Below are 13,639 nucleotides of genomic sequence, written 5' to 3' on the forward strand. Positions count from 1 at the left end.
TGAAGTATTTATCTATACTGCACCTAAAATATGCTAGGTACTTCGCAAAACATAGTTGATCCAGACTGTGTCCCATGCAGTTTACAATACAAAGCTAAGATTTTCATAAACTGTCTCAATTTTTGGATACCCAGTTTGAGACACTATAAGGGGCTTAACGTTCAGAAAGTGCTGCCTCCTCTGAAAATCAGGCTTCTTGAAGTTTTCTCAAGATGTTTACCTGTCAGAGAGAAACAAATTCTGCACTCCTCACCCCCAATAATGTGCATTTCTAGATGTTACTTAGGTACAAAAACATTTCTTAACTAACAATGAATGTATGTGAATATGACTTGGCTTTTGGCAAACTAGTGCCAATGCTCTTGATCAGTGAGTTGATACTGAATATGGAGCATTCACGCTCAATGGGAAGCAAAGTAGGCTGCATTCAGTAGACGTGAAATGCAACGTCAGTGAACATTAGAAATAGGCTGAAAATGCCACTGAACTCATTCATTTGGAGGATTTAATCTTAAGGAAGTAATATTACAAAAATTCTGAACTATGAATTATTTTATTTACAGTTTACTCTTTTTTAAAAGAAACCTGTAAAGGGAAAAAATGGGTGTGTACTCATTGAAAAACTTCCTTAAAAATAAATAGACAAAAATAATGTACTTTTAAAAAAATATATTAAGAAGTCGGGTCCTGTCTGTGCTAGAAACCTCTGTGTTAAATGAGGATGTTACAACAGCTGAACCATGCAAGTTGAGCAATGGGAAGGGGAACAGATTTTTGGTCAGATTGTTTAAAGCCGTTAGGAATTTTTTGTGTGTGTTAATATCTATTTTACTTCAATGACTAATATTGACTAAAAAAAAGCCTTTGTTAAAGGAGCCATGCTGCTTCTGGTAAGATAGTTGAGCTCACAATTAATATCCTTGAGAATTCCCTGAAGTCCTCCAGTAAAACTGGGAAGACCAGACTCGACTTGGCAGATCTTTTTAAGGTTAAAAATAAAACCCAAAAAATAATTCAATGCTTATAAAAGATGAATAAGCAAAGAAAAGTTCTTTTAAAAAATTTTGACTAGGTCTTCTTCAGAATCATGCAACAATGTCTTGAAGGAATGTATTTTAATTCAAAAGAAATTTTGACATAGAAGGCTAATATTTGCACTCCCTAAGCCGTACTTGACAGTCAGAAAACCTCTTTTCATTTGAAATAAATTTTAGTGTTGAGTGGAAGAAAGAAAACTTTAAAAACTGTTTCCACCAGTTAGACAGGGGATAGGAGATAATGATATGAATAAACTATGTATGCTTGATACACTGCACCAGGTTAGCAATGTTATGAAAATAATGAACTTTTCTTCTTTTAAAGATATGATGCAGGATCAATCAGCACATCATCAGGCGACCGTTATGATTCACTGCTGGGGCGGTCTGGGTCACAGAGTTACTTTGAAGAACGAAAACCATATTGTAGTAGGCTAGAAAAAGAAGATGCAACTGACTTTAAAAAGGTATCTGGGCCAGTAGTTCTGATTTTAAAATAAACCATTATGTGCGGTCTTCTCCTCCCCCTCGCCCCTCCCCCCCAATAAATTCTATCCTGAAGTAATCATATTACTCCCATTAAGTCCCAAATCTTGCCTCAGCCTAAGGCCTACTGAGGTAAGTCGACCTAAGTTACACAACTCCAGCTACGTGGATAACATAGCTGGGGTTGTCATAGCTTAGGTCGATTTACTGTGGTGTCTACACCACACTGGGTTGACGGGAGAAACTGTAGTGTTGATTTTAATGACATTGCATACCACTACCTTGGTCCTTGTGTTGTTGGAATTGCTTGACATCTATAATGGAGACTTTTATTTGGTGCACTTGCTAGTACAATATAAAATCGAGTTGAAAACTAGAAGAAACTTGTGAAGAAATGAGCAACTGTTCAACTTATTGTCAATGAGAGATTTTTTTCAGAAGGAAAATGTTTCAAATTGTTTTCTTAATTTTACCTTATATTTCCATAATAAACATACATTTCTTCTTGTCTGTAATATATAATTTAATAAGAGATAAGCTATTAATGTTCTTAAGAAAATGCCCTAAAAATTAGTTGAAATGATATTGTTTCTGCAGGTGTTGTTGAGCCATTCAGTAGCGGGAATATAGTTCTCTATTAAGTTGGTTCAGAACACACAGAGAAAAGTACTGTTCTGTTCTATAGAACCTCTGAATATAAATTTCTTTTCATACAATTAAATCAAGTTTTAGAAGAATTTAGCCCCTTATACATTAAGTAATGCAACTAAAAGAGATGCACATTTCTTAAACCTGTCTAAATTTTCTCTTAGCTTTATGAACAGATTCTAAATGAAAATGAAAAGCTGAAAGCGCAGTTACATGATACCAACATGGAGCTGACGGATCTTAAACTACAGTTGGAAAAGGCCACTCAGGTTTGTATTCACTCACAAAGCAAAGTCTCTAGCTGGTAAAATGGGTAACAAACCAGCAAATCCTGGAAATGGAATTGACATTTTTCTCAGGTGTCGGCTTTACCTTCTCTTTTTCTAAAGGAATGGGGCTAAGTACTGCAACTGCCATTGTTGCTGGAGATGAGGGAAGGCCAGATGGGTCTGGTCGCCTAACGCAAGTGTTAATTGTTAAGGAATCAATGATTCTTGCCGGCATATATCTAAGTAATTTCTCTGCAGGGAGGAAGGCATAAAAACAGAGAAAATGATTCTACATTGTTGAATTACGTTTATGTTCAAAGTATCAATGATTAACTTATGAACTGATTGATTTATAAACCTGATGGCAGGTTGTTACAGACTGCCATGCTGTCACTGGCTGAGTAGACATCCTGTCTTGCAGTTAAAGAGCAGATAGTGCAACCTCTAAATAGGTGCAGATAACTGCTCTCAAATAACAGTGTGGCATATGGTGATATCACATCTGTAGATTAATAGTAGGTTTCTTGTTAAAAACTATTGTAGAAAGATTTTATAAATAAATATCTGTACCCAGTATACATCACTGTAGTATCTAAGGGCTTGTCTACACTATTGCTTAAATCGATGCAACTTAGATCACACAGGAGTGTGAAAAAGTCCCCCCCCTCCTCCCCTGAGCGATGTAAGTTGCATCGACTTAAAGTGGTGTCCATACCAGCGTTATGTTGGCAGGAGACACTCTCCTGGCAACATAGCTTCCGCCTCTGATTGAGATGGAGTAATTAAGCCGACGGGAGGGTGCTCTCCCGTAAGCATAGCGTGTCTTCAACACTACAGCAGCTGTGCCAATGTAGCACAGTAGCATAGACTAGCCCTAAGCATCTCAAAAACATCAATGAAATCATTGATGTAACACCCTTAATGGTAAGGATGTATTAACTTACTTTGCCAAAGGGTGCAAAAAGATGAAATTACTTGTCCAAGGTCACAGAGGACATCTGTGACTGAGCCAGGAACAAACTCTGTTCACTTTTATACCATTCTAGAACCTTAACTACAACACTGTCTCTCAGAATATAGGTATTAAAGAGTTTCTTGGGCATGAGATGAAATACTATGTAAAATTGTATGTTTTGATTTCAGGAATACAAAAAAGCTTTTATTTGTTTAATTCTTTGATTTTTGACTTTTCTTTGACTGTTAAGACCATAAAGAGTCAAAATATTGTGGTTTTTTTGTTTGCCTCCTAAATTTTATATTGTTTTTCTACCCTAAATCCCAAATGTAATTATTAACATTATATTTCAGAGACAAGAGAGATTTGCTGATAGGTCACTCTTGGAAATGGAAAAAAGGGTAAGTTTTTGCAAAAGATCTAGTGGATTCTTTAGTTTGTTTTGTTTTGTTTTCCAACCCTAGGGTGGATATATTTTATTGAACTGATTCTTACAATTTAGATGTTGGGTTTGTAGGATGCAAAGTGGCAATAAATGTAAGGTAGCATTATAGGCAGTAATACTTCTTTTAATTAGTTGTCCTCAAACTGTCAGTTATATTAGAGAGAGAGAAGGTGGGTGAGCTCTGTGTGTGTGTCACATCTCTGTTCTACCTTGTATTCAACTGTGATGCTCAAAGTATCTTTCCCAGACCTGAAAAAGGGCTCTGTGTGGCTCAAAAGTCTGTCTCTCACCAACAGAAGTTGGTCCATTAATAGATAATACCCCACCCACCTTGTCTATCTAATATTCTGGAACCAACATGGCTTCAGTAACACTGCATACAATACTATCAGTTAATTATATGTAATATAACCACACATGTGGTGGTGATGTAGTAAGTTGCACCATTGACTTCCACTTCTGTACTCTGCTTGTTAAACAGTTTTCCCCAGAATTATGTCTAACATTCCATATATCTAAGCGGCTTCAAACAGCTTCATTTAAAAAAAACAAAAAAAACCCTCAAAACTTTCTCCTCGTTTACTTAGGATCTGATGTCTTGGAACTTTCCAGGGTGAAAAGCAAGTACGGGGTGTCTCATGGGAATCTCCTTTTATCATCAGTAATGATGATGATACCACTTTGAGGGAGGGGAGAAGAGGAAAATTGATGGGGGGGATTTTTTTTTTTTAAACTGGGTGAGAGGATCTGTTTGAAGTTGTGCAAAGGCTGGGAATTTTAGTACTCCTAAAGGAGATGGATTTGTAGGCAGAGTGAAGATGAGGTTGTTGAAAATACAGATCACTCACATTCTGAGAGAGATAATATGTATATTTGTACACAAATGTATATGTAAGCAATAAGACACAGGGTTTAAAATTATGGTCATACTGAAGTTTATATATGACACAAACATTTAATTTTGTGTCTGCATTTCCATTACAGACTCATTTTTTCAAAGCTAGTAACTTAGCTGTAAAAATTTCCTTTGAATAAAAGTTTGGCTCTTCTCAAGAGCAACTTTTTTTTTTTTAAAGCCAAATTCATTTAAATGGTTTAAGCTGTTTTTAAGGTATAAAAAGAAGAGTAGTGAGAGGAAGACTTTTTATAGTGTTAGTTTTGTTATTCTTAAAGTAAATTATTTATATTGAAACATTATATGAATCCCTTAAACTTGCCTTTTGCCCTCTGCCACCTAAACAAAAGCCAGACCAAAAAACTCCAATCCAACTCTGCAGCTATAGATTGTTTTAATAGTACACAGGAGTACTGGATCTAGAAGTTTAACAGGACTTATTGCAGATTAAGAAGCCACTTCTAGTTTACAAATCTTACCTATGATAAAATAAAAATTTACTTGTTAGTTATGGTAGGGAACCAGGGAGGTGCAGAAATGCTCAGCTGCACTAACTGACTGAAATTCCACTATGGTAATTTAGTGAATGAACAATGCATAAGGAAAATAAGGCTCCTGATATGCAGAGATGAAGACGGCTTTCCTTACTGTTGCATTCATTCATTCCTGCTTCCTCTCCAAATAGCTCTAACAGTTTCTCTGCACCTTCTGTCCCTCAATTCTTTTGACCCCCTAAGGTAGCTCTCATCTTTTTCTCTGGGCAGTGATAATCACCTGCTTTAACGGGAATTTCTTTTGCCACTGTGGTCACACAAGTGGAATTTATTACTTTTAATTATGTATATCATAGGTGTAATGGCGCCTGTTTTTTAATATGCGTTGCAATTTATTTAAAGGTGTAGTGCATGATACTCTTGTATTTCAGTAGCAAAATTCCTGCTTTGCTCTCAGTTCCTAAAATAGGCCATTGTATTAAGAGACTTAGTAACATTATGGCCTGGTCTACACTGGGGGGATGGATCTAAGTTATGCAACTTCAGCTACATGAATAATGTAGCTGAAGTCGACATACTTAGACCTACTCACCGCGGTATCTTCACTGCGGTGAGTCGACTGCTGCCGCTCCCCCATCAACTCTGCCTGCACCTCTCGCGGTGGTGGAGTACAGGAGTTGATGAGAGAGCACTTGGGGGGTCGATTTATCGCATCTAGACGCGATAAATCAACCCCCGCTGGATCGATGGCTGCCCACCAATCCGGCGGGTAGTGTAGACATACCCTATGAAACTGTTCATTTTCCACAGAGGAGACTTTTTTTATCCAATCAGTTTCACTGTAGAAATGTTACTCTTGTACCAAATGTATTACATAAAACTGACAATTCATTGTCAGCATAGTTATTTGAGATTAGTTACAATGTTGTAGGAACTGGGTCAGTCCTATGAAGATTGGGATGGGTGGCACGTCTCATCACTGCTAGGAGATCCCGGCAATATTTAGGCAGAACAGGATTAAGGGTTCCATGTATAGCCCTTAACTTGGAAATGTAGGTTAGGCATGCTTTTGGGCATTCCAAGTAGTACTGTGAGAGTTGTTTACCATCACAGAATAGATGAGCCAAAACTGCAAAAATTGGATCTGGATCAGGACTTCAGACATCATCCTGAAGTCTCCCCAAAGTGTGGGGCTGCTCAGATCTGAGGATTTGGATTGGGGACATCTCTACCTTAGTTATTGAACATAATTCATATAACCCAAAGATGCTTCTTGTTTGGAGGCAATAACTACATACTGGGGTAAACCAACTCTTTGAGGTGAAAGGTTGAGGTGTTTATAAGCCCAGAATATGGTTGCTGCTGATGTAATAGAGAATATCCTCAGGTTGTTCATTTTTATACTGAAGTACATCGTCACACCTGCATTCTGATTACTATTAATTCCTCAATAGTGCTTGGCTATAGCCTGTCACCTTACGAAACCCCAGACATCTCATTATTTTGTCAAACCCCTTTGGCCCTCTCCTGCTAAAAGTAATTCTTTTTTAAATTTAATGGTATTCAATCTTTGAAGCTGGTTGGGAAGAGCGTCAGAAGTTGTGGTGCCTGTGCTTGTTAGCATGTGGATGGAGAGTAGCCAGGAGAAGTATCCATGGCCCTTATTCAGAATACAGGATTTGCATATTGCAGTTAACTGAATCAGAAACTTCATAATTGACAAACAAGCATATAGTGAGGGATTAGTAAAGCTAATTTTTGTGCTCTGACTGAGATTTCTTTTAGGTAGGATTAGAGAATTAGATAAAAGCAAAACTCTAATTGAAATGTGTGAGCGCTGATACGTTGCATGATCCAAACATTACTATGTAAATAGATACGTCATTCACTTTGGGGAAGGGGAAAATGCATGCAATGTTGACCTTGATTGATGGTTCTGGCTTTTTCTGAATAGTATGGTTTTATTTTATTATAACCGCTATTTTCTTATTTTTTAAGTCAAACCTTTTGTTTCTTAGGGAAACTTACTTTTTCAGTGGCACCCGGGGAGGACACTTCATAAATAAAACTATTAGATTAAATAGAGTTGAACAGCACTAATGCACTGTAATTAACAGAAGATTATTGCAGTTGGAAAGCAAACAAACCCAGGGTTAAAGATCAGGTATACAACAGAGAATGAAGTCTTAGCATTATGAAACTTCAGTACATCTCAGGACTAAATCTTCACAGAGAAGTGAGGAAAGTTGTTTTTATGGGATGCACAAATCATGATTTGACTTTAATCCTGTAATTTAAAATTAGTCCAACAGACATGGAAATTTTAAAAAGAACAACTTCCTGAAAAAGATGACTAATAACTAGGGCTGTCGATTAATCTCAGTTAATTCACATGATTAACTCAAAAAAATTAACCGCGATTTAAAAAATTAATCGTGATTAATCACACTATTAAACAATAAAATACCAATTGAAATGTATTAAATATTTTTGGATGTTTTTGTACATTATCAAATATATTGATTTCTATTACAACACGGAATACAAAGTGTACGGGGCTCACTTTATATTAGTTTTTATTACAAATATTTGCACTGTAAAAATAATAAGAAATAGTACTTTTCAATTCACCTCATACAAGTACTGTAGTACAATCTCTTTATCATGAAAGTGTAGATTTTTTTTGTCACATAACTGCACTCAAAAACAAAACAAACTTTAGAGCCTACAAGTCCGCTCGGTCCTACTTCTTGTTCAGCCAATTGCTAAGACAAAGGAGTTTGTTTACATTTACGGGAGATAATGCCATCTGCTTATTATTTATAATGTTACCTAAAAGTGAGAGCAGGCATTTGCATGGCACTTTTGTAGCCAGCATTGCAAGGTATTTACGTGCCAGATGTGCTAAACATTCATATGCCCCTTCATGCTTCGGCCACCATTCCAGAGGACATGCTTCATGCTGATCATGCTCATTAAAAAAATGTGTTAATTAAATTTGTGACTGATCTCCTTGGGGGAGAATTGTATGTCTCCTGTTCTATTTTACCTGCATTCTGCCATATATTTTATGTTATAGCAGTCTCAGACGATGATCCAGCACATGTTCGTTTTAAGAACACTTTCACAGCAGATTTGACAAAACGCAAAGAAGGTACCAATGTGAGATTTCTAAGGATAGATACAGCACTTGACCAGGGTTTAAGAATCTGAAGTGCCTTCCAAAATCAAAGAGACGAGATGTGGAGAATGCTTTCAGATGTCTTAAAAGAGCAACACTCCGATGTGGAAACTACAGAACCTGAACCACCAAAAAAGAAAATTTACCCTTCTGCTGGTGGCATCTGACTCAGATGATGGAAATGAACATATGTCGGTCCACTCTGCTTTGGACCATTATAGAGTAGAACCTGTCATGGATGCGTGTCTTCTGGAATGGTAGTTGAGACATGAAGGGATCTATGAATCTTTTGTGCATCTGGCACATAAATATCTTGCAATACCGGCTACAACTGTGCCATGCAAACGCCTGTTCTCACTTTCAGGTGACATTGTAAACAAGACATGGGCAACATTAACTCCTGCAAATTGTGACCAAACTTGTTTGTGTGAGCGATTGGCTGAAGTACGACTGATTGGACTTGTAGGTTCTAAAGTTTTAAATTGTTTTATTTTTGAATGCAGTTATTTTTTGTACATAATTCTACATTTGTAAATTCAACTTTCATTATAAAGAGATTGCACTACAGTACTTGCATTAGGTGAATTGAAAAATACTATTTTTTTTGTTTTTTACAGTGCAAATATTTGTAATAAAAAATAAATATAAAGTGATCACTGTAAACTTTGTATTCTTTGTTGTAATTGAAATCAATATATTTGAAAATGTAGAAGACATCCAAAAATATTTAAATGGTATTCTATTATTTAACAGTGCGATTAATTGCGATATTTTTTTTAATCACTTGACAGTCCTACTAATAACTTGTCAGTATTTCTATTAACTACTAAAAGCTGCTAAAATTGCTGTTTAAATGTTACTTCTGTAAGTTTTGGTACAGGGAATCCAGGGTGGTTTTCTGTTTTTTTTTCCTCCATGAGAAAATAGTGACATGTAGCTGTAACTGTGTTTTTGTTTTTTAAAATATGCTCCCACTACAGTAAGAAGCTTGTTGTTAGGGATGCTTCTGTATCATAGAAACAACTTTCATTTTCTGGACACTTCTTGGATAGCTCAGTGGTTTGAGTATTGGCCTGCTAAACCCAGGGTTATGAGTTCAATCCTTGAGGGGGCCATTTAGGGATCTGGGGCAAAAAGTCTGTCTGGGGGTTGGACTAGATGACCCCTTCCAACCCTGATATTCTATGATTCTATTAATCAGAATTTTGCTATTTGCATAACAAACAATTTACTAGGTCAGCCCAATTAAGAGCCCCTCTTGTGTAGCTTGGACCAGTGTAGATAAAAAGCAATTATATTTTTAAAAAATACTTTTTTATTTAAATTGGATTGTTTTATTCAAATTAAAAACTGGTTTGTTTTTTAAAAAAATCTATTTAAAATTAAAATTTGAAATAGATAATCTATTTTGAGGCCTAAACTTACTATAATCTATTAAAATCATTTAAATACTAAATAGTATTAACTAGTACATTTGCCAAATTTTAAAGAAAGATATTTACCTTTTATATAATTGGAGATGTGCCTATCTCCTAGAACTGGAAGGGACCTTGAAAGGTCATTGAGTCCAGCTCCCTACCTTCACTAGCAGGACCAAGTACTGATTTTTGCACCAGATCCCTAAGTGGCCCCCTCAAGGATTGAACTCATAACCCTGGGTTTAGCAGGCTGATGTTCAAACCACTGAGCTATCCCTCCCCCCAATGTACCACTGAACTCTCGGAAGTCACTGGCAAAACACCTGGAACCAGAATTTGTTGAAGTGCTAAACTAGCTTTCACAGCAGTAGCCTCTTCTGTAGGTGCAGAGAGAATATTTTCTTCATTTCAGTTTATTCAACTTGTTCAGTTCAATGACTAGTTCAGTCCAAGTTGAGACACCAATAGGGAGCTAAAAAAGCAGGAAAGCTTGATTTCCTCTTCTAAACTATGAATACAGATTAGGTGAGAAAGCATGAGATCTGCTAGTTCTAAAATTTTGAAGGACATGGTGACCATGGACACCGGATGGGGAGGGCTTGTGTTGAAGTGGCCCCAAGCAATCTTTCGTGCAGGTGTTTGGTTGGCTGGTTCTTGTTCACATGCTCAGGGTCTAACTGATCACCATATGTGGGATCAGGCAGGAATTTTCCCCTAGGTCAGGTGGCTGTGTCCTTGTGGGGGTTCGCCTTCCACTACATGTCGGTGTGGGTCATTTGCCAGGATTATCTGGGTATACACTACTTAATTATTTCCCCACGATTGTGGGACCTCGGGCACTGGTGCAGCTCACTCCCTTCTATTCTCTGCCTGTGACACATAATAGTCTAGTCTCCTGTGGGCTGCAATATTTTGGTTGAGTTTAGTATGTGGGTGCTCAGTGGCAGTAGATATTCAGGAGGTGGTAGTCCCATGATCTGGTAGTCCCTTTTGACATTGAACTCTGTTTCTGGTCATAATCAATCAGTTCAGTTCATTAATTAGGCATAATGCTTCCTTTGTTTAATAAATCAGTTTTAAATGCAAAACATGTTTTTATAAACTTTTAGATAATAACCATTTTCTAACATAAACATGTTAAGAATGCGAATAAGCATAAATAAGCTGTTTTAAGTAAATCTTAAATGTATAGATATAGCATATCCTCCTGGTTAGCAAAATTAAGCACCAAATCTAGTGTAAAGGCTACATTTAGTTGTAAATCAACATTTTAATAGGTTGATTTTCATTGGTTGGTAACCATTCTTTAGAAAAAAATTATGAAGTACAACTGGGAAACACAATTAAAATTATTTTAAATCAGTGTTTCCTGCTTGCTGATTTAAATCATGATTGAAATTGGTTATTTAAATTGCTTTTGATTTGAATCAATCCACCCTGGCTTGAACTGTAAAAACTTAATGAAGTCTGAACTATATTTAATTGACCGCTAGTTTCTAAGAGCTCTGGTAATAAATGCTACCCTTAAAAACTGATGTAACTCTTGGTGACTTGGGTTTAGTACTTTCTTGGAATTATTTTATTTGGCTTTGTTATTTTGCTTTTGTTACTCACTTGCTTACTGCAGTTAACTCACTGGTACTGATAATTATGCCCATTATTATCTGTCAATATCATCTTGTCAAAATACAATTCTCAACTCAAAATCATTAAGTAGAATAAACTAAGGATACCAACAACTGCAGTAAATGATTACTTTGCTAAACCTTTAAAGTTATTTTGCTAAAATGGGGAAATATGTCTGGGGAATAACTTCACTATGATTAAACTAAATTCAAATGGTTTGTATCTGAAAGGTGACCGGCAAGAGTCAGTATCTACTGGGCGGTATGATCTAACCAAAGTTTTACACACCTCAGTTAATGCTGCTTGCTGTTTTGCATAACACCATTGTATGCAGATATAAATGTACACTTTGCAGTAATCTGTTGCTTTTGGCTTTCACTCTTTGAAAAATTGGAATGTAAAATACTGAATATGGCAACTGCTTTTAAATAAGACCCACTGCATTGTCTTACACAAGGAAAGCAATCATGATATAAAGTCTGTTGCCTGCATTGTTAATCTAGAATATATTATGGGAATGAACTTTAAAAAAAAATAGTGTCTTGGGAAGATTCTGAGAGGAGACAAACGTTTCAGCTATATTTGCTTGTCTATGAAAGCTTATGCTTTTTGTGCTTTTGTTTCTTTTAATATACTTGTTTGTTTCTGATCATTTTCTGCATTTCTTGTGTGTTAAATTATCACAAAAGTCTACCTGAGGAAATAAATCTGAACAAAGTTCAGATAAACTTATAAACTTATACCCTATCCAAATTAATGTACGGAAAGAGATGGGGTGTATTTTGAAAAAATTAATGAATATCTTAATCTCTTCCATCTACATTTTTAAATTTTAATGTGAACGAATTTTCTACACATCACTGGCATCACAAGTCTCCTGTATGCTCTGTGCTTCTAGTTGTTTGGTCTTTGAAACTTGACATGTATCACAATGTTCACCATATTTATAAGAAGTATTAAAAATGCAATTTGCATTGCTTACCATTAACGCCACTCCTTTGATCTAGGAACGAAGAGCTCTGGAAAGACGGATATCTGAAATGGAAGAGGAACTCAAAGTAAGTGTGTCACACCATTTGTGACTAATTCTGTAAAAGTGTGCGTTCGTTGTTAACAATATTTGTAAGGTGGAAGTTTTCCAGCTGTTGGCAATCTCATTGGCAAATAGGCAAATACATCATTTCCCTGAGTTTCCAACACAACAGAATCTCTTGTGCAGTAATCTGCAATTCCATTGCTTTTCTGTTTGCAAAGGATATAACAGCAAAGGGTGATTTTTAAAATATATAACTTTTTTTTTTTTTTTTTTTTTTTAAGAAAGTGGCTGAAATTTACAAGTTTAGAGTGGTAACCAGGGAGAAAAGTCAAAGGTTTCTTGGGTAGTAATTTTTTTTTAACTTACACTTTTCCCTTTGGTTTATCACTTTTAGACGCTGAGATGGTTTTCACTAACTTCTTAAAGTAGTGCAAAACAGAAGATTGGCCTATGAGATTTTTTTTAACAAATATGACTTTAACCTTGTAGTTTTAGAGTTAATTTCTGTGATTTGTTTTCTTAAGTCATGATATGGTTCAATGCACAGTTCTTCTCCCTCCAACGTTTACCCAGTTTAGGTCCTGAGTGATATGATTTGCGCTAAACAAGGTTAATCCAGGGAGTTGACCATATATACATTTTTCATTATATCCATGGACAAAACTCCAGAAGTGAGCCAACCAAACCAATGATAAAATTGAATCATACCAAGGAAGCAGTTGGAATGTGGTGAACTAGAAAACATCTTTGGATGCTATAATTTTAGAGACACCACCAGTCTATTGACAGCCAGTATTCACTATTCTGTTGCTAAAGGGTTTCTTCTAAAACACATTTTTGAGTTCTCCCTGCTGCTCTGCAACAGCACTTACTTCCAGATACTGTTCTTTTAAATGCATACATGAGTTCTTGCTGACATGATGGATGATGAGAAGCAGAGAAGTATACAAAAGACAACCATGTTGTTTTATCTGCATTAGATTTAGAGCCAAGTACGCGTGCTTTAATGGAGGACAAAATAATATTTGGGACAGAAAGCAAACTACAGCATGGGAAAAAATTATCATTCTTCTAATGATGGAGAATTGCAGGATAGAGAATTTCACATTGTGTTAACCTACAAGTATATCCTTAAGGATGGCTAGAGTG

General features: G+C 36.1%; 1 protein-coding gene across 6 annotated transcripts in view; it reads left to right on the plus strand.

The window, feature by feature from the left end:
* Window positions 1–13,639, plus strand: part of PPP1R12A (protein phosphatase 1 regulatory subunit 12A) — a 213,420-nt gene that overhangs the window by 192,001 nt on the left and 7,780 nt on the right. For 5 of the 6 annotated variants that reach the window (XM_039497659.1, XM_039497673.1, XM_039497687.1 and 2 more), the window contains 4 exons: window positions 1,363–1,504; window positions 2,336–2,440; window positions 3,749–3,796; window positions 12,462–12,512. In XM_039497659.1, the coding sequence (XP_039353593.1) occupies window positions 1,363–1,504; window positions 2,336–2,440; window positions 3,749–3,796; window positions 12,462–12,512 (346 nt within the window). Of the gene's footprint in view, window positions 1–1,362; window positions 1,505–2,335; window positions 2,441–3,748; window positions 3,797–11,684; window positions 11,742–12,461; window positions 12,513–13,639 lie in introns of those variants that run through there. The other variant, XM_039497666.1, reaches the window with a different exon arrangement.

This window comes from Mauremys reevesii, linkage group 1, assembly GCF_016161935.1.
Source record: "Mauremys reevesii isolate NIE-2019 linkage group 1, ASM1616193v1, whole genome shotgun sequence".
NCBI classification, from domain to species: Eukaryota; Metazoa; Chordata; order Testudines; family Geoemydidae; genus Mauremys; species Mauremys reevesii.